This window comes from Oculina patagonica, chromosome 12 (assembly GCF_052425735.1).
Source record: "Oculina patagonica isolate OP01 chromosome 12, crgOcupat, whole genome shotgun sequence".
Classification (NCBI taxonomy): Eukaryota; Metazoa; Cnidaria; class Anthozoa; order Scleractinia; family Oculinidae; genus Oculina; species Oculina patagonica.
This window is the reverse complement of record NC_135769.1, coordinates 8,690,218-8,709,591: the sequence shown is the minus strand read 5'-3', so window position 1 is coordinate 8,709,591 and position 19,374 is coordinate 8,690,218. Positions and strand designations below refer to the sequence as shown.

Sequence of the window (19,374 nt, the reverse complement as noted above, 5' to 3'; positions counted from 1 at the left end):
AGACTAGCCTTGCTTAGGTTGATTGGAATCCAAAACAATAGGAAACAATCGGAAGTATACAGTAGCTGAAATATAAACCAGAATAAAGAACTAACAGCAACCAAAAAAACATAAAAGAATAACAAGAGGAGAGGGACGAATGAACGAAAGAACGATTGAAGGAACGATTGGAGCAAGGAAGGGACGAACGATTGATTGCCATGGACGCTCAAGACCTCATGACGCCACTTCAAAGGAGATCGCGGCACGTAAATTCAAATGCGTACAAAATTCCTAGCTTAAATACGGACTACCACATGTACTCGTTTTTTCCCGAGGACGATACGAGAGTGGAACAGCCTGGCTAATGAAACAGTACATGACCAAACTCGACGGCCTTCAAGAAAAGCCTGCCGTCTCACCAAGCCCAAAGCAAACGATGCTAACTTTGATTTTTTTAGTTTTTATCCATAGCATTAAGCTTTACTTTTAATTTGTATAGTATTTATTTATTTAGTTAGATAAGTGAACACTCACTAGAATCTTCAGTATTGAAGGAGGTGAGTCTTTCAGGAAGAAGAACCAACCAACCAACCAACAAACGAAACGAGCGTACGAACGAACAAACGAACAATACAAACGAATGAATCGACGGAAGACCGTACGAGTGAAAGAATGATGACGTCAAATTCCTTTTTTTTTTCAATAGATAGCAAGTGCTATGTCATAAACGAGGATCAGCGTCTAGATTGTGGCTTTGCAGGGATGACACCAAGCCAGTGCAAAGAAAAAGAATGCTGTTACGAAGACAACGTCCCCAGCGGCGTGCCACATTGCTATTACAGTAAAAAAGTAATGGGTAAGATATTTATTGAATACTTCATGGAAAAATCGCGTACGATATTTACGCACGACATGGTGATAAATCAGAAATCGAACGAGTGAGCGGAGCGAACGAGTAAGATTTCTGATACAAACCAATGAGCGCGTAAATACCGTACAATGCCCTTTCCATGTGGTATTGAGTTTGTTTTATACGTACTGAGATTATAATCTAAGTGATCGAACGCCCCATTAAATATAATGAACAATTCTGTCGAAGATACTGCAACAGACCAAGCAAGATATTTTCGTAACGGCGTACAAGTACCAAGTCTTAATCGGCAACGGCACGTCTAGCAGCTTTGTATTTGCTTCCATGCCCCTCGGTTCTTCTTGTTTTCTTTAATTCAACTTAAGGGGATAACATGCACTGTACTTGTTCATCTCCTTCTGAAGCAATTGTGCATTTCCGCTCGTTGTGTTCTTCTTCGAGTTCTTCCGGGGGGGGGGGGGGGGTTCGACTTTTTTGATTCCATGATCTTTTTGGGTAGGCAAGTTTGGAAAGTTTTTTTATTATTCAAGTAGGGATGTTTTGGGGTATAATCCGAAAAATCGTGATACTGCTTTGGCTGCGTAGTTCGGCGAAAAAAGTACAAACTAAAGTGTTTTGCTGTTGATTTTTTAGGGGTTAATATTTGATCTAAGGTTCTTTTTTTTTTTTTTTTTTTTTTTTTTGGGGGGGGGGGGGTATGTTAGAAGCCCTCTGGATGTTTTTGGGTCTTGAATTTTGCCCCTAGTTGATCATCCCCCGCCATTTGAAATCCCGAGTACCCCCCCCCCTCCCCTGGGTCACGTCCGCCTTGCCTTCACGTCTGCATCAAGCCTTACCTTCCTGATGGCTCACATAGCGTCTAGCACTTAACACATGTAGACTAGTTTATTCTAAGCAAAGGACATCTTAATAATTGATTGGCGTAATACTATGAGTGATTTTTACTAAACCCGCGAATTAATCTACGACGTAACCGAAAATTTAACTTTAGTAAGGGCTTGTTTACATGATTCCGGAATGACTCTCATTCCGGAACGAAACTCGTTCCGGAATGAAGTTCGTTCTGCATTTACATGACAGAGTCGATCCGTTCAACCAAAGGCATTTTTACGTGCGCGGTTTTCGCGCGTGTTCAAAACAAGATGGCCATGTTTTGCGCAAACATGTGCCCATTAGTGGCCGTCTCTGCAATTTTAACGAGTAATATGACCATAGAGCTGCTTCTTTGTGCTAAACAGTAAATGCTATTACGTTTTTTCGTTCCTCCGTATGCGGTTTCATGAGTTGCAATTTCATCTCGGAACGAAATTCGTTCTGTGTTTACATGATACCAGAATGAAATGTAATTCCAGAACGAAACTTTCATTCCAGAATGAAAACCGGAACTCAATCCGGAATGACTTGACTCGGTATCATGTAAACAGATACAGAGAAATGTATGGGGATGGAATGAACTCGTTCCGGAATGAAAGTCATTCCGGAATGATATAAACAGGCCCTTAGTCTCAAGTTACGTGACGTCATACCTAACTGTAGTTAGTGCTTTCAGTTGACTTTGCAGTCACACCAATGCAGTTAACTACAGTAAGTTCTGATTAGCCTTTGGATTATTTCGAATTACAATTAGTTTATGACAGCCCTTGTTGTTGATCCGTTAAATGTAAAAAACGGTTGATCGGCAAAAGCCGTGTCTTGTTGTTCCTTTTATCTATTGTTGTAAGGTTAAACTTTATGATTGCTAACATTGGTTATTTGTAATTTTTTTGGAATGTTGTTTTTTCTTTACGCTTTATTTTGTTCTGATTAGTTGTTCCTTTGTAAACTTAAGGAGGCTCGATGTAGTTTTTTTAGCCGAAGGGTGGTTGTTTTAAAAATTAAAATTATCTAGGAAGTCAATGTTCGATTTTTGCCAAAATACACCATAATGATCCAATATGACCAAATTTTAATTTTTTACCCGTCACTTTGCCACAAAGGTTACCATAGCAACCATTGACGTTTTCTTTTGTTCTCAAACAAGCTTGATTTTCTCGAAATCTAGACTGACTTTTGGTATTAATTTTTTGATATGTTTAAGTATAGTAGATTGACTACCTGTACACAAAATTTTAGGAAAATCTGTAAGAGGGTTTTAGAGTAAATCAAGAATGAAGTTTTTGGTATTTTCTTATAATTTCCTTCAATCGGCAGTCGATATATTTTAACAAATTAAAGCAAAAAGTCTTTCGCTTTTAGTTAATGGTCTTTGATGGTGTAAGTATTTATATTTCAGTGAAAGTAACTGTGCTCAAATAATACGAAACAATCTTAAAGCGACTGATTTATATTAAAACGGTGTTTTTCTGAAAATTTCATTCTTGATTTCTTGAAAACGCTCTTACAGATTTTTCTAAAATTTCGTCAACAGTTAGTCAATCTACCAAACTTAAACATATAAAAAAATGAATACCAATTGTCAGTCTAGATTTCGAGAAAATCAAGCTTCTTTGAGAACAAAAGAAAACGTCAATCGTTGCTATGGTAACCTTTGTGACTAAGTGACAGGTAAAAAAATAAAATTTGGTCATATATGATCATTATGGTGTATTTTGGCAAAAATCAAACATTGGCTTCCCAGATAATTTTAATTTTCAAAACAACCACCCTTAGGCTAGAAAAACTACATCGAGCCTCCTTAAGACTAACCCACGAACCCTGCTTGGATAGAACTATAGTCAGTCTGTATTGTTTTGGACCATCGAGGCGTAAATTTTCTTACTATAGTTAGAATGAACAGAGAAGCGGTCACATTACCAAAATAGCTAACTATAGTTATCCCAGTCTTAACTATAGTAAGTAGCCTAGAAGTGACTGCAGCCAATGTATTAGATACTAATTCCATTGTTTCTTTCGCTAGTTTTGACTTTACGCGATAACTATTAGAAATTGTTTCGCGAGTAAAATTAAATCACTCTATCATGCTTTAACAAAGTAATAAAAGACCATAACGTATCAATTTCCTACAGTTCACGTCTAACTTAAGCTTAAAAAGTCAGTGCTTAACTCTATTACAATTCTGGCCAATGGACAAAAAACATATTGTTGAAATGTGCTTGTTCTCTCTTCTCCAAACTTTTTTTTTTTTTTCACTGTCAGCAACTAATGGCCAGCGGAGGGAGGCTGGCGGTGAGGCCTTCATTCTACGGTTTTGTATGTTTTAAATTACAAGTAGTTAAAAATGTCCATCATTTAGCAAAAATACTTCCCAAAATGCATGAAAGTCAGCTTTAAGGCAAAAAATTAATGTTTCCTAATTGCAATCTTTTTTTCAGACTTCCTTGCTACTCTTACTGAAGATTGCACTAAAGTTGAAAACTCCTCTAAAGAAGATTGTAGATATCATAATATTGGCGCTGACGCGTGTAAAGCAAAAGGTTGTTGCTTTAACAATTATGTACCGGAAGGCGCGCCTCATTGCTATAAGCCCTGTAAGTTTGAAAGAACGCACGAACGAATGAACAAACGAGCAAACGAACGAACGAACGAACGAACGAACGAACGAACGAACGAACGAACGAACGAACGAACGAACGAACGAACGAACGAACGAACGAACGAACGAACGAACGAATGAATGAATGAATGAATGAATGAATGAATGAATGAATGAATGAATGAATGAATGAACAAACAAACGAACGACCGACGGACGGAGGAACGTATAAATTAACGGAACAACAACAGTAAGAGCAATCAGCAATCAAGGACTTTTTTAAGTGTTAGTTATATCTACCCTAGGTTTATATTAATAGAGAGTCTCAATGGGGTTAGCTGTTAGCTGTAAATAGCCAAATACTTAGCCGTTAGGCGTAAAAATTGAAAAATGTTAACTTAAGGTTAGCCGTAAAACATATTTACCTTGAGGTCAAATTCATTTTATTTCAATAGATAGCGAGTGCCTTGCCATTAACGAAAGTAAGCGTATAGATTGTGGTTTTGAAGGGATGACGCAAATCCAGTGCAAAGAGAAACAATGCTGTTACCAAGACAACGTCCCCAGCGGCGTGCCATATTGCTATTACAGTAAAAATCAATTGGGTAAGATATAAATAGAATACTTCATGGAAAATGCGCATACGGTATCTATGCCGTGCAAAGTACTTCCCACGTGGTATTGTGTTTATTATATATGTACTTAGATTGTCATTTAAGTCATTGAACAACCCATTTAATAACATATTCAGTCAAAGATACTCTAACAGTACAAACAAGTTATTTTCGTCAACGGCACGTCCAGCAGATTTGTATTTGCTCCCACGGCTTTTTAAAGTTCTTTTTGTTTGGATTATTCACGTCAACTGACGCCGATAACCTGCACAATACTTGTTCTATTTTTCTGAAGCTATTGTGCACTTTCGCTCGTCGAACCCCTCCCCAGGGTTTTCGTTCTATTAAGGCGAAGTGAAATTATTTTGCGCTGTGTAGAAATCCTTAAGCTGACTCTACACTATGAAATATGACGACATCTAACGTCATTAGAGCCGCCATCTTGGACTAGCCATCTTGGATTTCAACATAGTTAATAGAGGGAAATGGTTAAGAAGCCCGGCAAACATCACAGGAGCAAACAAAGAGGCCAAGATTAAGGTTGGAAGGTGCGCTCATACATCATGCATGAGTTATGTAATCGCAAAGTTTTTATTGTTTAGTTGCATGAACACACGTAACCACCCATTGTACTTTGTCAGGTTTTGTGCACTCTCAACCCCCAAAATAGCGTACTTGTCTTACTTCATAACCATTTTCCTCTATTAACTATGATTTCAACATTTCCTTAGAAAAAAAAGGAAATAGCGAAAATTGATGCAAAATCAACCAGAATTCTTATGAAATGTAAAAAAGCATATCGTACAATTCTGTTTCAAAAATTAAAAACAGAGATAAAGAAAAAAAAAATTACGATTTCTAGCCAGACTGCTTTTAATTATGACGTTGCCATGTCAAAGTCAAATATCATGGACATACATACGTCTCGGAAAGTATTAAGTATTCTTATTCATTCATGCTTATCACAAGTTAGTAAAAACCAAGTTTTACGACTTACTGGTTCTTGTTTTGGCAAACCAAATATATGCTGTAATATCCTAACTTTGGTATCGTCTTTTTTTAACAGATCTCCCAATGGCCGGTAGGCTGATGATTTTGGTTAACAATCCAATCTTGATAGGATAAGTATAACTAATCTGCAGAACAAAGGGAAATGATATTTGTTTGAAAAGAATTAATTTATCGCAAAAGAGAAAATGATTATCTGAATTCCACATAAAGAATTTTCATTATCGGTCGTTATTAGCCACTGGACGCATAAGCCTCACATATAGATTTATTTAATTAAATTTTGTGACGAACATTTTCTTTCAAAAGATCGAAAATGTTATAAGGCATGATTTTTGCCAACGGTGTCAACGTTGTTAACAAAGGAATCCGAAAAGATCAAATATATAATTAACAAGTAGATTTGTTGCTGGAAAAAGTAGCAACAAATGGGGATGCCGTAAAGATTTTTTATGGTTTATGATAAACCGTAGCCTGCATTGATCGGAAGAGTTCGTTATAGTATTTTTTTTATGATAAGCGCAAGAGTGGAAGACGTTACCCGCCAAAGTGTTCCTGTCACTGATATAGTTCAGGATAAGTATTTTAAAACTGAGAACAGTTAGGGACCGCAAACATGAACGACATCTCAATTAATTAATTAAAGGTGCCTTTTCAGCACACTAAAGGGGAGTACTACGGTGCAGAACCTGATAAGCCTCCTTTTGTTGTCCTGAAAGGTGCATGTCTCGATCTCGGCACTCCTCGCTAGGAGGAAGATCGACAAAAAACTTAAACTCGGGGAAATTTCTTGGAATTGGTTGTCCACTATATTTATATATGGCGACCTGTGGGCCAGTGGCAACCTCCTCCAATGGAAAACGAATTGTTTCTCGAGAAGCATTTTGAAAGTTTGTAATATTGGATATCCATTATTGAAATTATTCCGCATACATTTTTTCCTTTGATGTTTCCGAGCATCATTCTAAGAGAAAGAACTGTGCATTACAAAAAAATACTTTTAAAATAAGGCTCGAGAGAAACGTCACGTTGCTGTTTTTGGTTGGTTTCCTCACAAACGAAACGGTATTGTTTTGGATTCGATGTGAACTATTTACACAGCATGGTCTACTCTGCAAACAGAAGAACGCTCGTAACCACAAAGTCAACACGTTGTACTGAATGCAAACAAACTCGTTTTCCATGTTCTCCAAATATCGGAAAGATAATCCTCAGCAACACCAAAAAATATTGAAATTTTTTGGCGACTACAATGCTTTTAAGTTCGAATGAAGTGCTGTATTGGCGAAAAATACAAAGCGAGCTCTTTGCGTGTTTACTTGTTAATTAAATTTTAACAGTCATCACGTAAGACACAAAAGTGGCGAAGAACGTCTCAGTTCACGAGTATTTATAACCACTTAAGTCAAATAAAAACTTTTTTGTTCATAAAACTTTGTTTAAATTTTTCAAATACATGCAGTACTGTATTGATTAAATATTATTGGGGAAAGTCAGCCGCATGTAACTGATTCAGCTGATTTAATTAGCAACGCACGGAAAGTGTAGACATTTGACGGAAACGGGAAGGAATTTTAGCTTTCACGAAAGAAAATACCAAAAGAATTCGCTTTTGCTTATCATATTGGCATGGTCAACGTATTTCCGCCAGTCGCTTCAACGATATGAGGAATTAGAGTCCAACTGTAACTGAAAAATTTAGATGTTAGCTAGTTCGGGCGGTTTATTACCGGGTTTATTGAAAGCAACTAAAGCGCATTTGTTTACACGCGGAGATAGCTGAACACGAAAATAGAAACAATCGATCAATCACTTGCAAAACCAGTTATCTTCGAGCTCATGCATTTGACTAATTTCCTTGTCTTGCGCATCAAAACCTGTTTTCCTCAATTCCTCACAATTTAACCCAACCTTGCCAAAACCGGTTTGCCCAACACCCAAGGGACCATTATATGATGCTGTTATTGGTTATTTCGGTTGATAATCCAATTATCCTCACTCCCAAGGGAAATACACACGCACCCTAACAACAACTAGGGATGCCCTTAGGCATCCCCAAAAAGAAAACATTGTCATTTAAAAATATCACCAAATAGCAAATTTATTTTTGGTCATACCCAGGAGTTTCAACCAAAGACTCAATAAACATTTTAAACTAATATATCCAAAATCAGCAAACTGATAGTTACAAATATGACGCGAAGCGTAGTTTTTCTGTCGAGCTTCAATCGAAACCGAATTATGAGGGTCCCATGTAATTTTTCAAAATCCCATTCTCAGTTCTTTTGTTTTTCTGTCTGTGATTCCCATTCTCATTGACCCAAAATCTGATTTTCCCAATTAAAATTTGCCCCAAATCCCGGGTCCCATTTTACGCCTTCATGATCAGCCCCTCAATTATAAATGAAGTTGAGAATCACATTGAAACGTGTTTTGACTCTGGAAGCTTAAGGATCAACTTTAATGCAAAGTCTTCTATAGCTATTACATGCTAAGGAGCTAATTCCTAGCTATTCAAATTTCAGCTTGTGGCAGTGGAGAGCCCAGCGCCCGGGTTGATTGTGGATCCGGTAATAAAGACACATGCAATGCAAAAGGATGTTGCTATGACAACGCAGATTATGGCTATCCAACAAAGCACTGCTTTTCCCCACCAGGTTTGTTTACATTTAAAAGCTGATTTCAAGTGTGCGGACGCGGGGTTTGCTTTTGTATTTGTTTTAAATTCATTCAAACGGTACACTTGAGAGACACTGAGCGTGCATGAAACATTTAGTTTGTTGGTCTACCATTACGGTTTGTTTCGTTCAAAAATACTGGATGAACTGAAAAAGGTTGGTATAGCGTCGAGGTTCTTTTACTCGTTATTTTTGTTCTGCAAGGATATTTGAGGCTAGGATATTCCAGGGCTTCTTTCGAAAAAATAACTCCAGCACTTAAGTAAAACTTCGTGACACTTTTCTAAAGATAGTACATCGGGAACATTTTGCGTGTGTCCATTGTTTGGTAAGGTGCCTTGATTTAATTGCTTACACATCATATATGACTTTCATTTTTATAGAGTAAAAGTCTTTGAAGTAATATAGGGGATACTTTGTGCCTCTATGTCTCCATTTTGAACGTGATATACAATTTTCATGTTTGGTATGTTTTTTTCTTTGCTTTCTTTTTTCAGGGCATCCTATTGCAGGTAGGTTGAAATTTGTTTCTCTCTCTTTAGATCGTGTTGATATTTGTGGCAGTTTATGACTTAATTCTTTCTAATGAAAATCAGTTATTCTGTGGAAACAGTAAAGCCCGGCAGACTTATCAGTATCAATTGTCTTGTGTAGGGCCTTGCGAAGTCTTCTCCTTTCCGTGTTAAAAAATGTAAAATAATGGCTTGAGGAACAATATCCCATCTCTACCCCTTTAAAAGCCCAATACTTAACAAGAATATGATTATTTAAGTTTATTTTATAAAGTTCCTCAAATACTCGATGTGAAATTTTAATGTAAGCAAGGAAATTACTTTTGTGAATCTAAATATCAAAATGATAGCTCTATTACAAACACACATGTTTCTTGGGCGTTATATCTAAAAAAATACAAACAAACTACTAACTTTGAAGATTCAGCCATATAGTTTTTAAAAACACATGACTGAATCGATTTAATTTGTCAATTGTTGTGTGATTTTTTTAAAGTTTTTGTTTTTGTGTAGTTACTTTATATTTTACACAGATTGGTGTCCAATTTCTGATGTATAAAATCTGGCTAAATTCCGTGACAGTTTAGACAGTTTAGAGCTGAAGGAGTTATACACTGCCAATTAGTTGTTTGACTTTTTTTATTATTCTCAAAGATGAAGCCTGCAATATGATTCGTAAGGAAATACGGAGCAGTTGTGGACTAGCTAATATTACACAAGAGGAGTGTGTGAAAAAATTGTGCTGTTATGACGAAGCTGGCAATGGAACTTGTTTTACTCCATTAAGTAAGTTAATATTTAAGTTCGATATACACAACGATGCCAAAATGTTTTGGGCAGACGTTAAGAATTGATTTTGACTAATCTTTTAAGGTGGCCCGCGGGTATTTATGAGGCTGACAGTTCCATCATTTAAGCTCGTTTTAATACAAGAAAACGTAAAGCGATTGCTTAGATTTTTTGAGAATCTGAAAAAATAATTCTAAAATTATATAAAAATGTAAAATCTTATGGAGATCAAACGAGATTTTTTGAGCTATGAGCGATTTTCGGAAGACTTTGTTTTAAAAAAAAAACGCGATAATTTTTAAAACGCCACGGTGATTTTTTTTTTTTTTGTAATTACCTCAAAACGTTGCCAAACAGTTAAAGTTTACTTACAACAACTTACAGGAAAATCAACTCCGTAGATTTCCTGAACAAGCGACTTCTTCACTTTGCCCTTAAAAACTGTTTTGTTATGCGTCTGTCTTGACCGTCGCATAAATGTGATACTTATAAAAACCCAGTACCACCCAGTTTTGAGACTGATGTCACATCAATCTTGTGTATAAAAGTTAAAAAGATCGTGGATATACATCAAATGATAGCAGTCATTAAAGGTAGATGGTTTTCAGCCACATTTTCGACAATATCAAACAAATGACGTAATTTAAAATTGCAAAAAAAATTGTCGATTTGTTTTGTATTTTTTGTGTGCAGCAGCTAGAACAGGATATTGCAAAGGTTTGGTTTTTGTATGTTGGTTAAAGATAAAGGCCAAATTTGAGCGTGTTCCTTTCATACGGTTGGGAACTGTCAGCCTCATAAATACCCTCGGGTCACCTTAAGGTGTCATATATATACCTATTATAATATAGTTGTGTAGAAAAGAAGGTTTGCCAAACCTGATGAGAAAAAAGTAAAGTAAAGTAAAAATCAGAGTATTCTCGACCATGAATACTAATAAGAACGCTTGTGAAGTTGCGACACATTTCAACAAAACTTTCCATGTTCTCTCTGATTTCAATTTCACAATTATTGAACAAAGTTCAAACCTAAGTGACAACAATAGCCTAGACGACCCTTATAACAATAAAAATAATAAAAATATACAGGTAGGTAAATAGATTCCATTTTGCCGTGCGTCTGTTCAGTTATAGATCACAGAAGACGTCAAAATGTGGTATAAACATCAGTGACCCACTCGGCTAGCGCCTCGTGGGCCACTTCTCTGTTCATACCACATTTTGTCGTCATCTGTGATCTATAACTGAACAGACACACGGCAAAATGGAATCTATTTACCTACTAGAAGATGGTTTTCCATGTTCTATAAGAAATTATAAAATCTACCATCTTTATTATTTACAGGTAGTTTGAATAATGCACTTTTGAGGTCTAAAAAAGCAGCTTTATGCCCTCGCCTTACGACTCGGGCATCCACTAGCAGCTTTTCCAGACCACAAGCGTGCATTGTTATTACCATCTTCTAGTATACGTAGGTAAATAAAACATGGCTTAGGCTTCTTTATTTGTTAATTATAAGCTTTCCAATCTATAAATACACGCCCTGAAATATAAAGGCAGAAATAATAATCAAATAATAATAATAATAAGTGTGCGTCGAGCCAAAGGGCCCATACCGTCTAAGCTTATCCGGTTTTTTTAGCATTAAGTGACTAGGAGTATTTCTTCTCCCTACAGGATGAGATGCTAGTCCATTACAAGATTACCCAAACCCACCGGTTTCCCCTCCCCCAGCATTATTTCGCTTATATCCATTTATGCACCTTGGTGGTCTTGCCCAAATAAAGAACGTAGTGATCCCGGCCAGCGCTCGAACACAATCGCTCGATCCGAAATTAAGCGCGTTAAACATTAGGCCACGGAAACCTATTACTCGACTACAAAGGGTTTGGTAAATAATTGCGAGATAAGATAGACAGTATACTCACTCACTGTTATTACACAGACCGGCGGAAAATAGATAATCTACAAGCCTCTTATTTTTAAATGCGCCCGCCACCTTAAATTATTCGAATTTACTTATGTTAAATCTTTAACCAACATACAAAAACCAACATATAAATAGAAAGCTAATAAATCCATATCATGATTTCCCCATTCAGCTGACAAATGTTCCGATGTGGCCCATGACAAGAGATTCCCCTGTGAACAAAGTGGCACAGATCAGAAGATCTGTGAAGATAAAGGTTGTTGTCATGACAGCGGAGCTCAAGCAGTCTTGCTCGAGACAACATGTTTCTTTTATTCAGGTATGTTTACTGATGGTGTGTCATTTAACTATCTATCGATATATCTTTTTTTATAATATTAGTATTTTTTATATTTTATATCTATTTATCTATTTATTTAATATTGGTGTTTTTATATTTTATATACATTTATATAATATAAGTATTTTTATATTTTATATTTGCATATTTATTTTAGTGTCCCCAATTAGCTTTTTAGCTAAATACCATTGACACTTAAAAAAAAGAAATTAGTTATAAAGTTAATTACGTGTGAAATTCTGCGCAGTAAGGATGCCATGCAATATGAAGGAATCACTTTAATTTTACAATTTTAGATAATTAAAAAAAAAAGAACCTGCAACAATGTTAACATGAATCAGGAAGGAAAAAATAAAAGAAGTGAAAATATGTCGACTTCACCAAAAGTAAATTACTTGTCAGAGGCAAGGATGAAAAAAGTATTGAAGAATACGCAGTATAAACTCTTCTGCACAATGTAACAAATCTAAATGATTTTGTAGTAGATTTAAATTTGTAGTAGATCTCTGCAGTACTGAAGATCAAGAGCTCAAAAAAGACAAAATAGCTTTCCACGGTTGCAGTCCTGCTCTATTGGTTCTAGTTGCGTTGGTGTCTCGCATAGTCTACTTTTCACGTAGTATGATCATATCGCCTTGCTTGCAGTCTTGTTTGTTATTTCATTTCGTTGCTGATCGATCAGATCTCTAAGCAGATCCTACAAATATCATTATCATTTGCGGTCCCCTGTAGTTTTTGTCTCATTAAACTACAGTACAACTACTACAGTAGAAAGCGTCATATTTTTTTGTTGGCTCTGACGTCATATGAGATCACATGACGCCATAAGATCCGTCATCTTGGATCCGCTATCTTGGATTTCATTTTCATTTTAGAAAACAACGAAAATTGTTACAGAATCCAGCCAAAGTTCAATTAAAAAGTAGAATTATACGAATAGTATTGTTAAAAAAAAGGAAAAACATTTTTTGTCAAAAATGGCGATCTTTTCCTAGACCTGGAAGTGATTACGACGTTATTATGACAACGTCAAAAATATTATGGACACATAGTAAAAGAAAATCAACATTTTCACGAGGGATGAATAAACAGCTATTGAAAGTCTCAGCATCATAGAGTTTATTCCATTTTAATTGACTTTATTTCCCATCAACAGGGCATCCACTCGCAGGTACGTGTGTCTTGGTTTATTTTTTCATTAATAACATATGGCTAAGGAATTACAAGACTGTTAAGCGGCCTTCACCTGACAAACTTAAGTTGGCAAACTCATGTTGGCAAACTCAAGTTGGTGTGTGTGAACAACACAACAACAGTTGGCAAACAAGTTGGCAAAATGTTGGTGAGAATAGAGACAATTTCTATGTTGTCGCCAACAGTTGGCCAACTTGTTTGCGTTTCTGCGTCGTTGACACACACCAACTCGAATTTGCCAACACGAGTTCGCCAATAGTTTGTTTGTAAGTTAACAGACGAAAGAGTCGATCAATGGGTGATAACTAGATTAATATATTTAATGTACACCTTTAATTCGAATGCAAATTTTAGAAACGAAAATGACGACAAAACAGAAAAAAGAGCAAGAACAATGTTCAGTTGCTGACTAAAATTAAGATGCGTGGTAGACATTGTTGCTGTCTTTTTACTTTTTACTCATTTTTCTTGCTTTAATTATATTACTACATTTTTATAGCGATTTAAATCTAGCCTTCCTTTTTTTCTGGATTTTTCCCGTTTCTCTTTTTTTATAATTGAACTTTGATATCTCCTTTTCCCTTAAGCCAGTTCTGCTTTACGTCTATTCGAGACCATTTGCTCCCATTAGGTAACCTTTTAAAGACTGATAATGTTGTAAGAAATAAATGAAATACGTCTTAATTACCATTTCAATTACAATGTGTTTTAGCTTGCATTAATACCCTGCCTCAACAAGGAACGCATTGTGGCCCACATGATTTCACCAGGACTTCTTGTGAAGCACTGGGTTGCTGCTTTTTTGAGCAGACAGGTGGTCATTCAGTAAAGTATTGCTATCTACCTCCAGGTATGTCAATGAATTATTTAACAATTATTCTTTGAAATCTCGGTGAATATTCTGCCGCTATTCACCGAGATTTCAAAGAATAATTGTTTTAGTATATACACACGAAGTGATCTCAACAGATTGCAGATCTCATTCAGATTGCTTGAAACACCAAGATTACTGAGTGTGTATATACTAATTATTAAGTTTGTTCCATGCCACGTGGTACAGAGCCATCAGTAAACTAATTTAAAATATTTTATTATTCCACAATTACGTCATTTTAACATAATTATAAGGTTAAGGAAACGCTTTAAATGTGATATATTAAATTAAACGTAAGTGTCCCGGTTTAACTGGTTTTAACCAAAACGAATAAGAAGTAAAGGTCGTTCCAGCTGAAAGGCAGGTTTTTAAACGTAAATTACACAAGCTACACCCTACGCCCCCAGCCTCCCCCCTCCCCCCACCCCTATTTTTAGCAATTACTGGTTAGCCCGCCTGCTCCTCGTTGTGTGTAAAGTTAGGATTGGATGTACAATTTTCATGCTTGATGTTTCTTTTTCTTTCCTGCAGATCATCATATTCCAAGTAGGTTGAATTTCGTTTCTCATTTAAACGGTTTAGATATTTATGATAGATAATGACTTTGCATATTTGCATTTCAGTGAGGCGTGCTGTTGGAAATGTTATTATACACTGATTATTCCGTTAAAATCGTAACCATTTTACAGAGCAAACTCATCAGTAGTGTATCTAATGGAGGGGCCTGCGTGATCTGCTCCTTTTCTTGTTACAACAATAATGCCCTGAGGACCGAAAAATCTTTACTCTACCACCCACATAGCCCCTATATTTAGCAAAAGTAGGCCGGTCTTTAAGGGACTGTGTCAAGGCTGAGTTAAGTCTATTTTATGAAGTTTTGCCAAATATTCGATGTAAAATTTAACCCTATTCAGACCGGGCTTTTTTGGCCTTCTCGCCCGGGGGGAGGGGGGGCTTCGGAAGCCCCCCCCCCCCCCCCTATGTTACTTCTAGAATATTTAAGCAATCACCATGAAACTTATAGGATGTATTGTACGTCCGAAACTCTTTCTTTTGGTATACGTCACGTGGGATGGTGACGTTACATCACGTGACAATTACATCATGATGTCAAAACAGCCGCCATCTCGGATCCGCCATCTTGGATTTCCAAATTTTTCCAAAATGCCAGAAAACCACCCAAAATCATGGCAAAGTACTCCAAATGAATAAAAATGTACTTTAAACCCTTAAAAATGTAACAATAATGCCATTTAAGTTGATTTTTATTAACAGAAACAAATTTGGGAAAACATGCCTGTCAAAATGCCGTTGCCATGGTGATGTCAAGTTCCTGACACATCATCCAACCCTACCAATTTGTTACCAGATAAATTTTAGGAAAACTCAGAAAGTTTGGCAGCGTTTGGTTAAATCTTAAAAAAGTTATAAAAGTTCAAAGTCAGCGCGGGCCTCAAAAGCCCCCCCCCCCCCCCCGGGTCTGAATAGGGTTAATGTTAGCGAAGAAATTACTTCTATAAATCTAAGTGACAAAACCATTGCTCCACGTCTATTGGGCGCTATAATTAAAAGTTACAAACAAAAAACGGGCAAACTTTAAAAAGTCAGCCCTACAGTTTTCAAAAACCAGTGTCCCATCCGTTTTATTTTTTAATTTTTGGCTCTCTGTACCTTTTCTTGCATTTTCTGTGTTATTGAAATGTTCTGTAACTGTTTTAAATGATTATTTTATATTTCCCTACGTTGAGTGTCCATTTTTGTAGGTCTAAAATTTGGCTAAAATCTGTGACAGTTTCTAAGCCTTCACCTTCACCTTCACTCCCCCACCTCTGGGTAGTTCTAGTACATATTCAGTTGAAATTTTCTATATCGGAAAGGAAAGATCTAAGATAAAACCAATAACTGCTCTCAGCCAGCGGGGCAATGATAGAGCTAAAGGAAATTATACTATCTCAATCATTTGTTTTGTCATTGTTTTATTCTCCAAGATGAAACTTGCAATAATATCCGTAAGGAAATTCGAAATGGCTGTGGGTCAGCTAATATTACGCAAGAGGAGTGTTTGAAAAGTGTTTGCTGTTATGACGAAGCTGACAACGGCACTTGCTTTGATCCCTCAAGTAAGTAAATTATTTAATTTACGTTTCATATATACAATGATTCCAAAATGTTTCGGCTAGACGTTATTTTTAAATACCGATATGTAATTAAAAAGGGAAATAAGCTTGAATTCTACCAAAATAATTAAATTGTTCGCTCTCAATTTCTATTGGGTGATAATTAATTCCCCTTTCTGCCTCGTCATTTATACCCTCATAGAAATATCCAGCTCATAGTTTAACTGTTTAAATAAACAATGAATAAATTGAAAATCACTCAAACCACAGTATGGTTTACCCCCATTCAGCTGATAAGTGCTCCGATGTGAGCCGAGAAAAGAGATTCCCTTGCGAAGGCAATGGCACAGATCAGATGACCTGTGAACGTAAGGGCTGTTGCTATGACAGCGGGGCAGAGCCAACATGTTTCTTTCATTCAGGTATGTTTTCTGATGTTTAGTTTAATAATTTTAAGAACTTTTAATCCTTAAATATAGCAGAAAGGGGAAGGAAGGGGGCTGTTTGATCCCCCACCAAAGGTTTTCGTCCCATTAATGCTTAGTGAACTTATCGAAATTATTTTGCATCAAGTAGAAAGCCCTAAACTTACTCTACAAGCGACATATTTTTTGTTGGCTGTGACGTCATATGGGATCCACCATCTCGAATTTCACCTTCATTTTAGAAAATAATGGAGATTGATAAGAATCCAGCACAGCGCAAATGAAAGGTGGAACTTTACGAATGGTGCTATTTTGTTTTAAAAACTGGAACAATGATGAAATTACAATTATGTCAAAAATGGCGATTTTTGCCAAACTTGGACTTGATTATGACGTTGCTATGGCAACGTCAAAAGTCATGAGCACATAGTTGACATATCAAAACTTCCGCGAGGGATGAGTGAACAGCCAAGGAAAGTCTCAGTATCATAGAGTAAATCATATTTTCAAAATTTCAAAATACCTTTAGGGTTCGTGGCATCCACCCCCAGCCATGTCCATTCGAGGGTTAATTTTCTTTTCTTTTTTTTTTTTCCATCGACAGGGCATCCACTTGCAGGTACGTATGTCTTTGTGCATTTTTTTATTTAAAATTTTCTGGTAAAGGGAATGATCAGATTATTAAAAATAAAAAACAAATAACAGACATGAACGAAAATGACGACACCAGACAAAAGAAGTGCAGGAACATTTTTTTTAGTTGTTAACTGAATATGTCAACACTGATTTGACAAAAGGTAGCCTTCGGGATCCGTACTTGAAGGCCGACGCCAGTCCATGGAAGGTTGTGCTGGGTAGCTGAGTCATAAGGCTAACATGCCTAGGGCCGGGAGTCATTGAATTGCTGGGGGTGGACAAAGTCGTGTTTTGGGTCATTTTCAGCAGACTTTGCCAGTCAGAGTAATGTCATGGTATTTTACTCATAATTGTCATGTTTTTGGCGGGTAGCTGCAACCTTGTTGCAGCTTGGCTGTCATCGGGGGTTACTAGGCACTCCATGTAGTCCCCTGGGCTCCCAGTGCGCTGCTTTCAGTTGGAGGAAAGGTGCTGTTAGTGAATTTCAGGCCTTTCTGCCGGGCAACTTTTGTTGAAGCAAGGCAGATGTGAAGTAGACATTGTAATTTCCCACTCACATTCCTGCACAGATTAATATTAATTTCTTTTTTATAGCGATGTCAAACGATTTTTTTGAATTTTTCCCTTTTTTCCACTGTTTGTCCAGAAACAGACTACAATTGAAATTTGATATCCCTTTCTCCGTTTAGCCAGTTCAGCTTTGCGTCCATTTGAGACCATTCAATCCCAGTACGAAACTTTTTTGTGTGGCAAAGACTGACAGTGTCGCAAAAAGATAAATCGAATACAGCTAAATTACGTCTTTATATTACAATCTTGTTTTAGCTTGCATTCATACTGAGCTTGAACTAGGAACGCATTGTGGGCCACACGATTTCAACAGGACTTCTTGTGAAGCACTGGGTTGCTGCTTTTACGAGAAGACAGTCGGCAATTACTCAAAGTTTTGCCTCATTTCTCCAAGTATGTTTGTAAATGAATTATTTACGTTTATCGCGTGTCCTATGTAATGGAAAACCAATCAGAAGATAATGACATCATTTTACCATATGGGGTTCAGAGAACGCGCCGATTATGAGACTTTGAATTACACTTAATTATCGCGATTTGGCCAGTTTGAAACAGAGCAAATACCTGCTAGTTTTTGAGCTTGAACGATGTCAGATGACATTTTTCTACTCAAAGTCGCATGGAAACGACTATTTGTCAATTAAAAGTTCGGACGTATCCCTTTTTTTGTGCCAAAAGGATGTAAAAATGTTTCGGATTGTTCCACAACAATTTTTTTGCACTTTATAGTCTAGTTTGATTCGTCACTCACGCGAGTCACCGGCTCTTTTTTGAGCACTCAACAGTCAGTCAACATACCAAAGTTATAATAATAACACTAGAATCAGGTGATTTAAGATATGACATGTTTGAAATTGATTATAAGGTGAACATTGTTATGAAAGCCATTTTGTTAAATTGCATTATGATTTTAATCTGTTTTCTTGTTGTTTTTTTAACATTCTTCTTTGCATCTGCCATTAGCACCACCAACTGGTAAGTAATGTTGTGTTGTAATGACTTACACTAGCTGGAGAGTTAAATTAAAACAGATTCAGAATAAATTGCTTTAATTTGTCTTTCCTGGCTAAGGCTTTTTAGAATCTTAAACAGTGAGAAACATTCAGATATTTACAATAGCCTTAATATAAGCCAGAAAGATTAGTTTGTTTTAAACCAATCTTTCTGGCGAATACTAACCAACCCACTCTCGGAGGCCCAGGGGCAGTTTGTTGGGGCAAGACAAAGTTAACTCGGAAAAACTGGTCACTGGTTTATACCAGTGTCTTCCTTTCTGGACTTTGCTGATTGGTCATTCCCTTTTAAATAAAGCTATTATAAAGCTATCATCATCATCATCATCATCACCATCATCATCATCAT

The 19,374-nt window shown here is 36.6% G+C and overlaps 1 protein-coding gene across 1 annotated transcript in view; it reads left to right on the top strand.

Annotated features, from left to right (window-relative positions):
• Positions 1 to 18,753, top strand: part of LOC144633253 (uncharacterized) — a 38,180-nt gene extending 19,427 nt beyond the window's left edge. The window contains exons 7-21 of the mRNA XM_078492089.1: positions 689 to 838; positions 4,165 to 4,320; positions 4,781 to 4,930; positions 6,006 to 6,020; positions 8,473 to 8,604; positions 9,123 to 9,137; positions 9,792 to 9,923; positions 12,029 to 12,175; positions 13,353 to 13,367; positions 14,103 to 14,240; positions 14,796 to 14,810; positions 16,253 to 16,384; positions 16,672 to 16,803; positions 17,411 to 17,425; positions 18,268 to 18,753. Of these exons, the coding sequence (XP_078348215.1) occupies positions 689 to 838; positions 4,165 to 4,320; positions 4,781 to 4,930; positions 6,006 to 6,020; positions 8,473 to 8,604; positions 9,123 to 9,137; positions 9,792 to 9,923; positions 12,029 to 12,175; positions 13,353 to 13,367; positions 14,103 to 14,240; positions 14,796 to 14,810; positions 16,253 to 16,384; positions 16,672 to 16,803; positions 17,411 to 17,425; positions 18,268 to 18,452 (1,529 nt within the window). The 3' untranslated portion in view covers positions 18,453 to 18,753. The remainder of the gene's footprint in view (positions 1 to 688; positions 839 to 4,164; positions 4,321 to 4,780; positions 4,931 to 6,005; positions 6,021 to 8,472; positions 8,605 to 9,122; positions 9,138 to 9,791; positions 9,924 to 12,028; positions 12,176 to 13,352; positions 13,368 to 14,102; positions 14,241 to 14,795; positions 14,811 to 16,252; positions 16,385 to 16,671; positions 16,804 to 17,410; positions 17,426 to 18,267) is intronic.
• Positions 18,754 to 19,374: the final 621 nt, after the last annotated feature.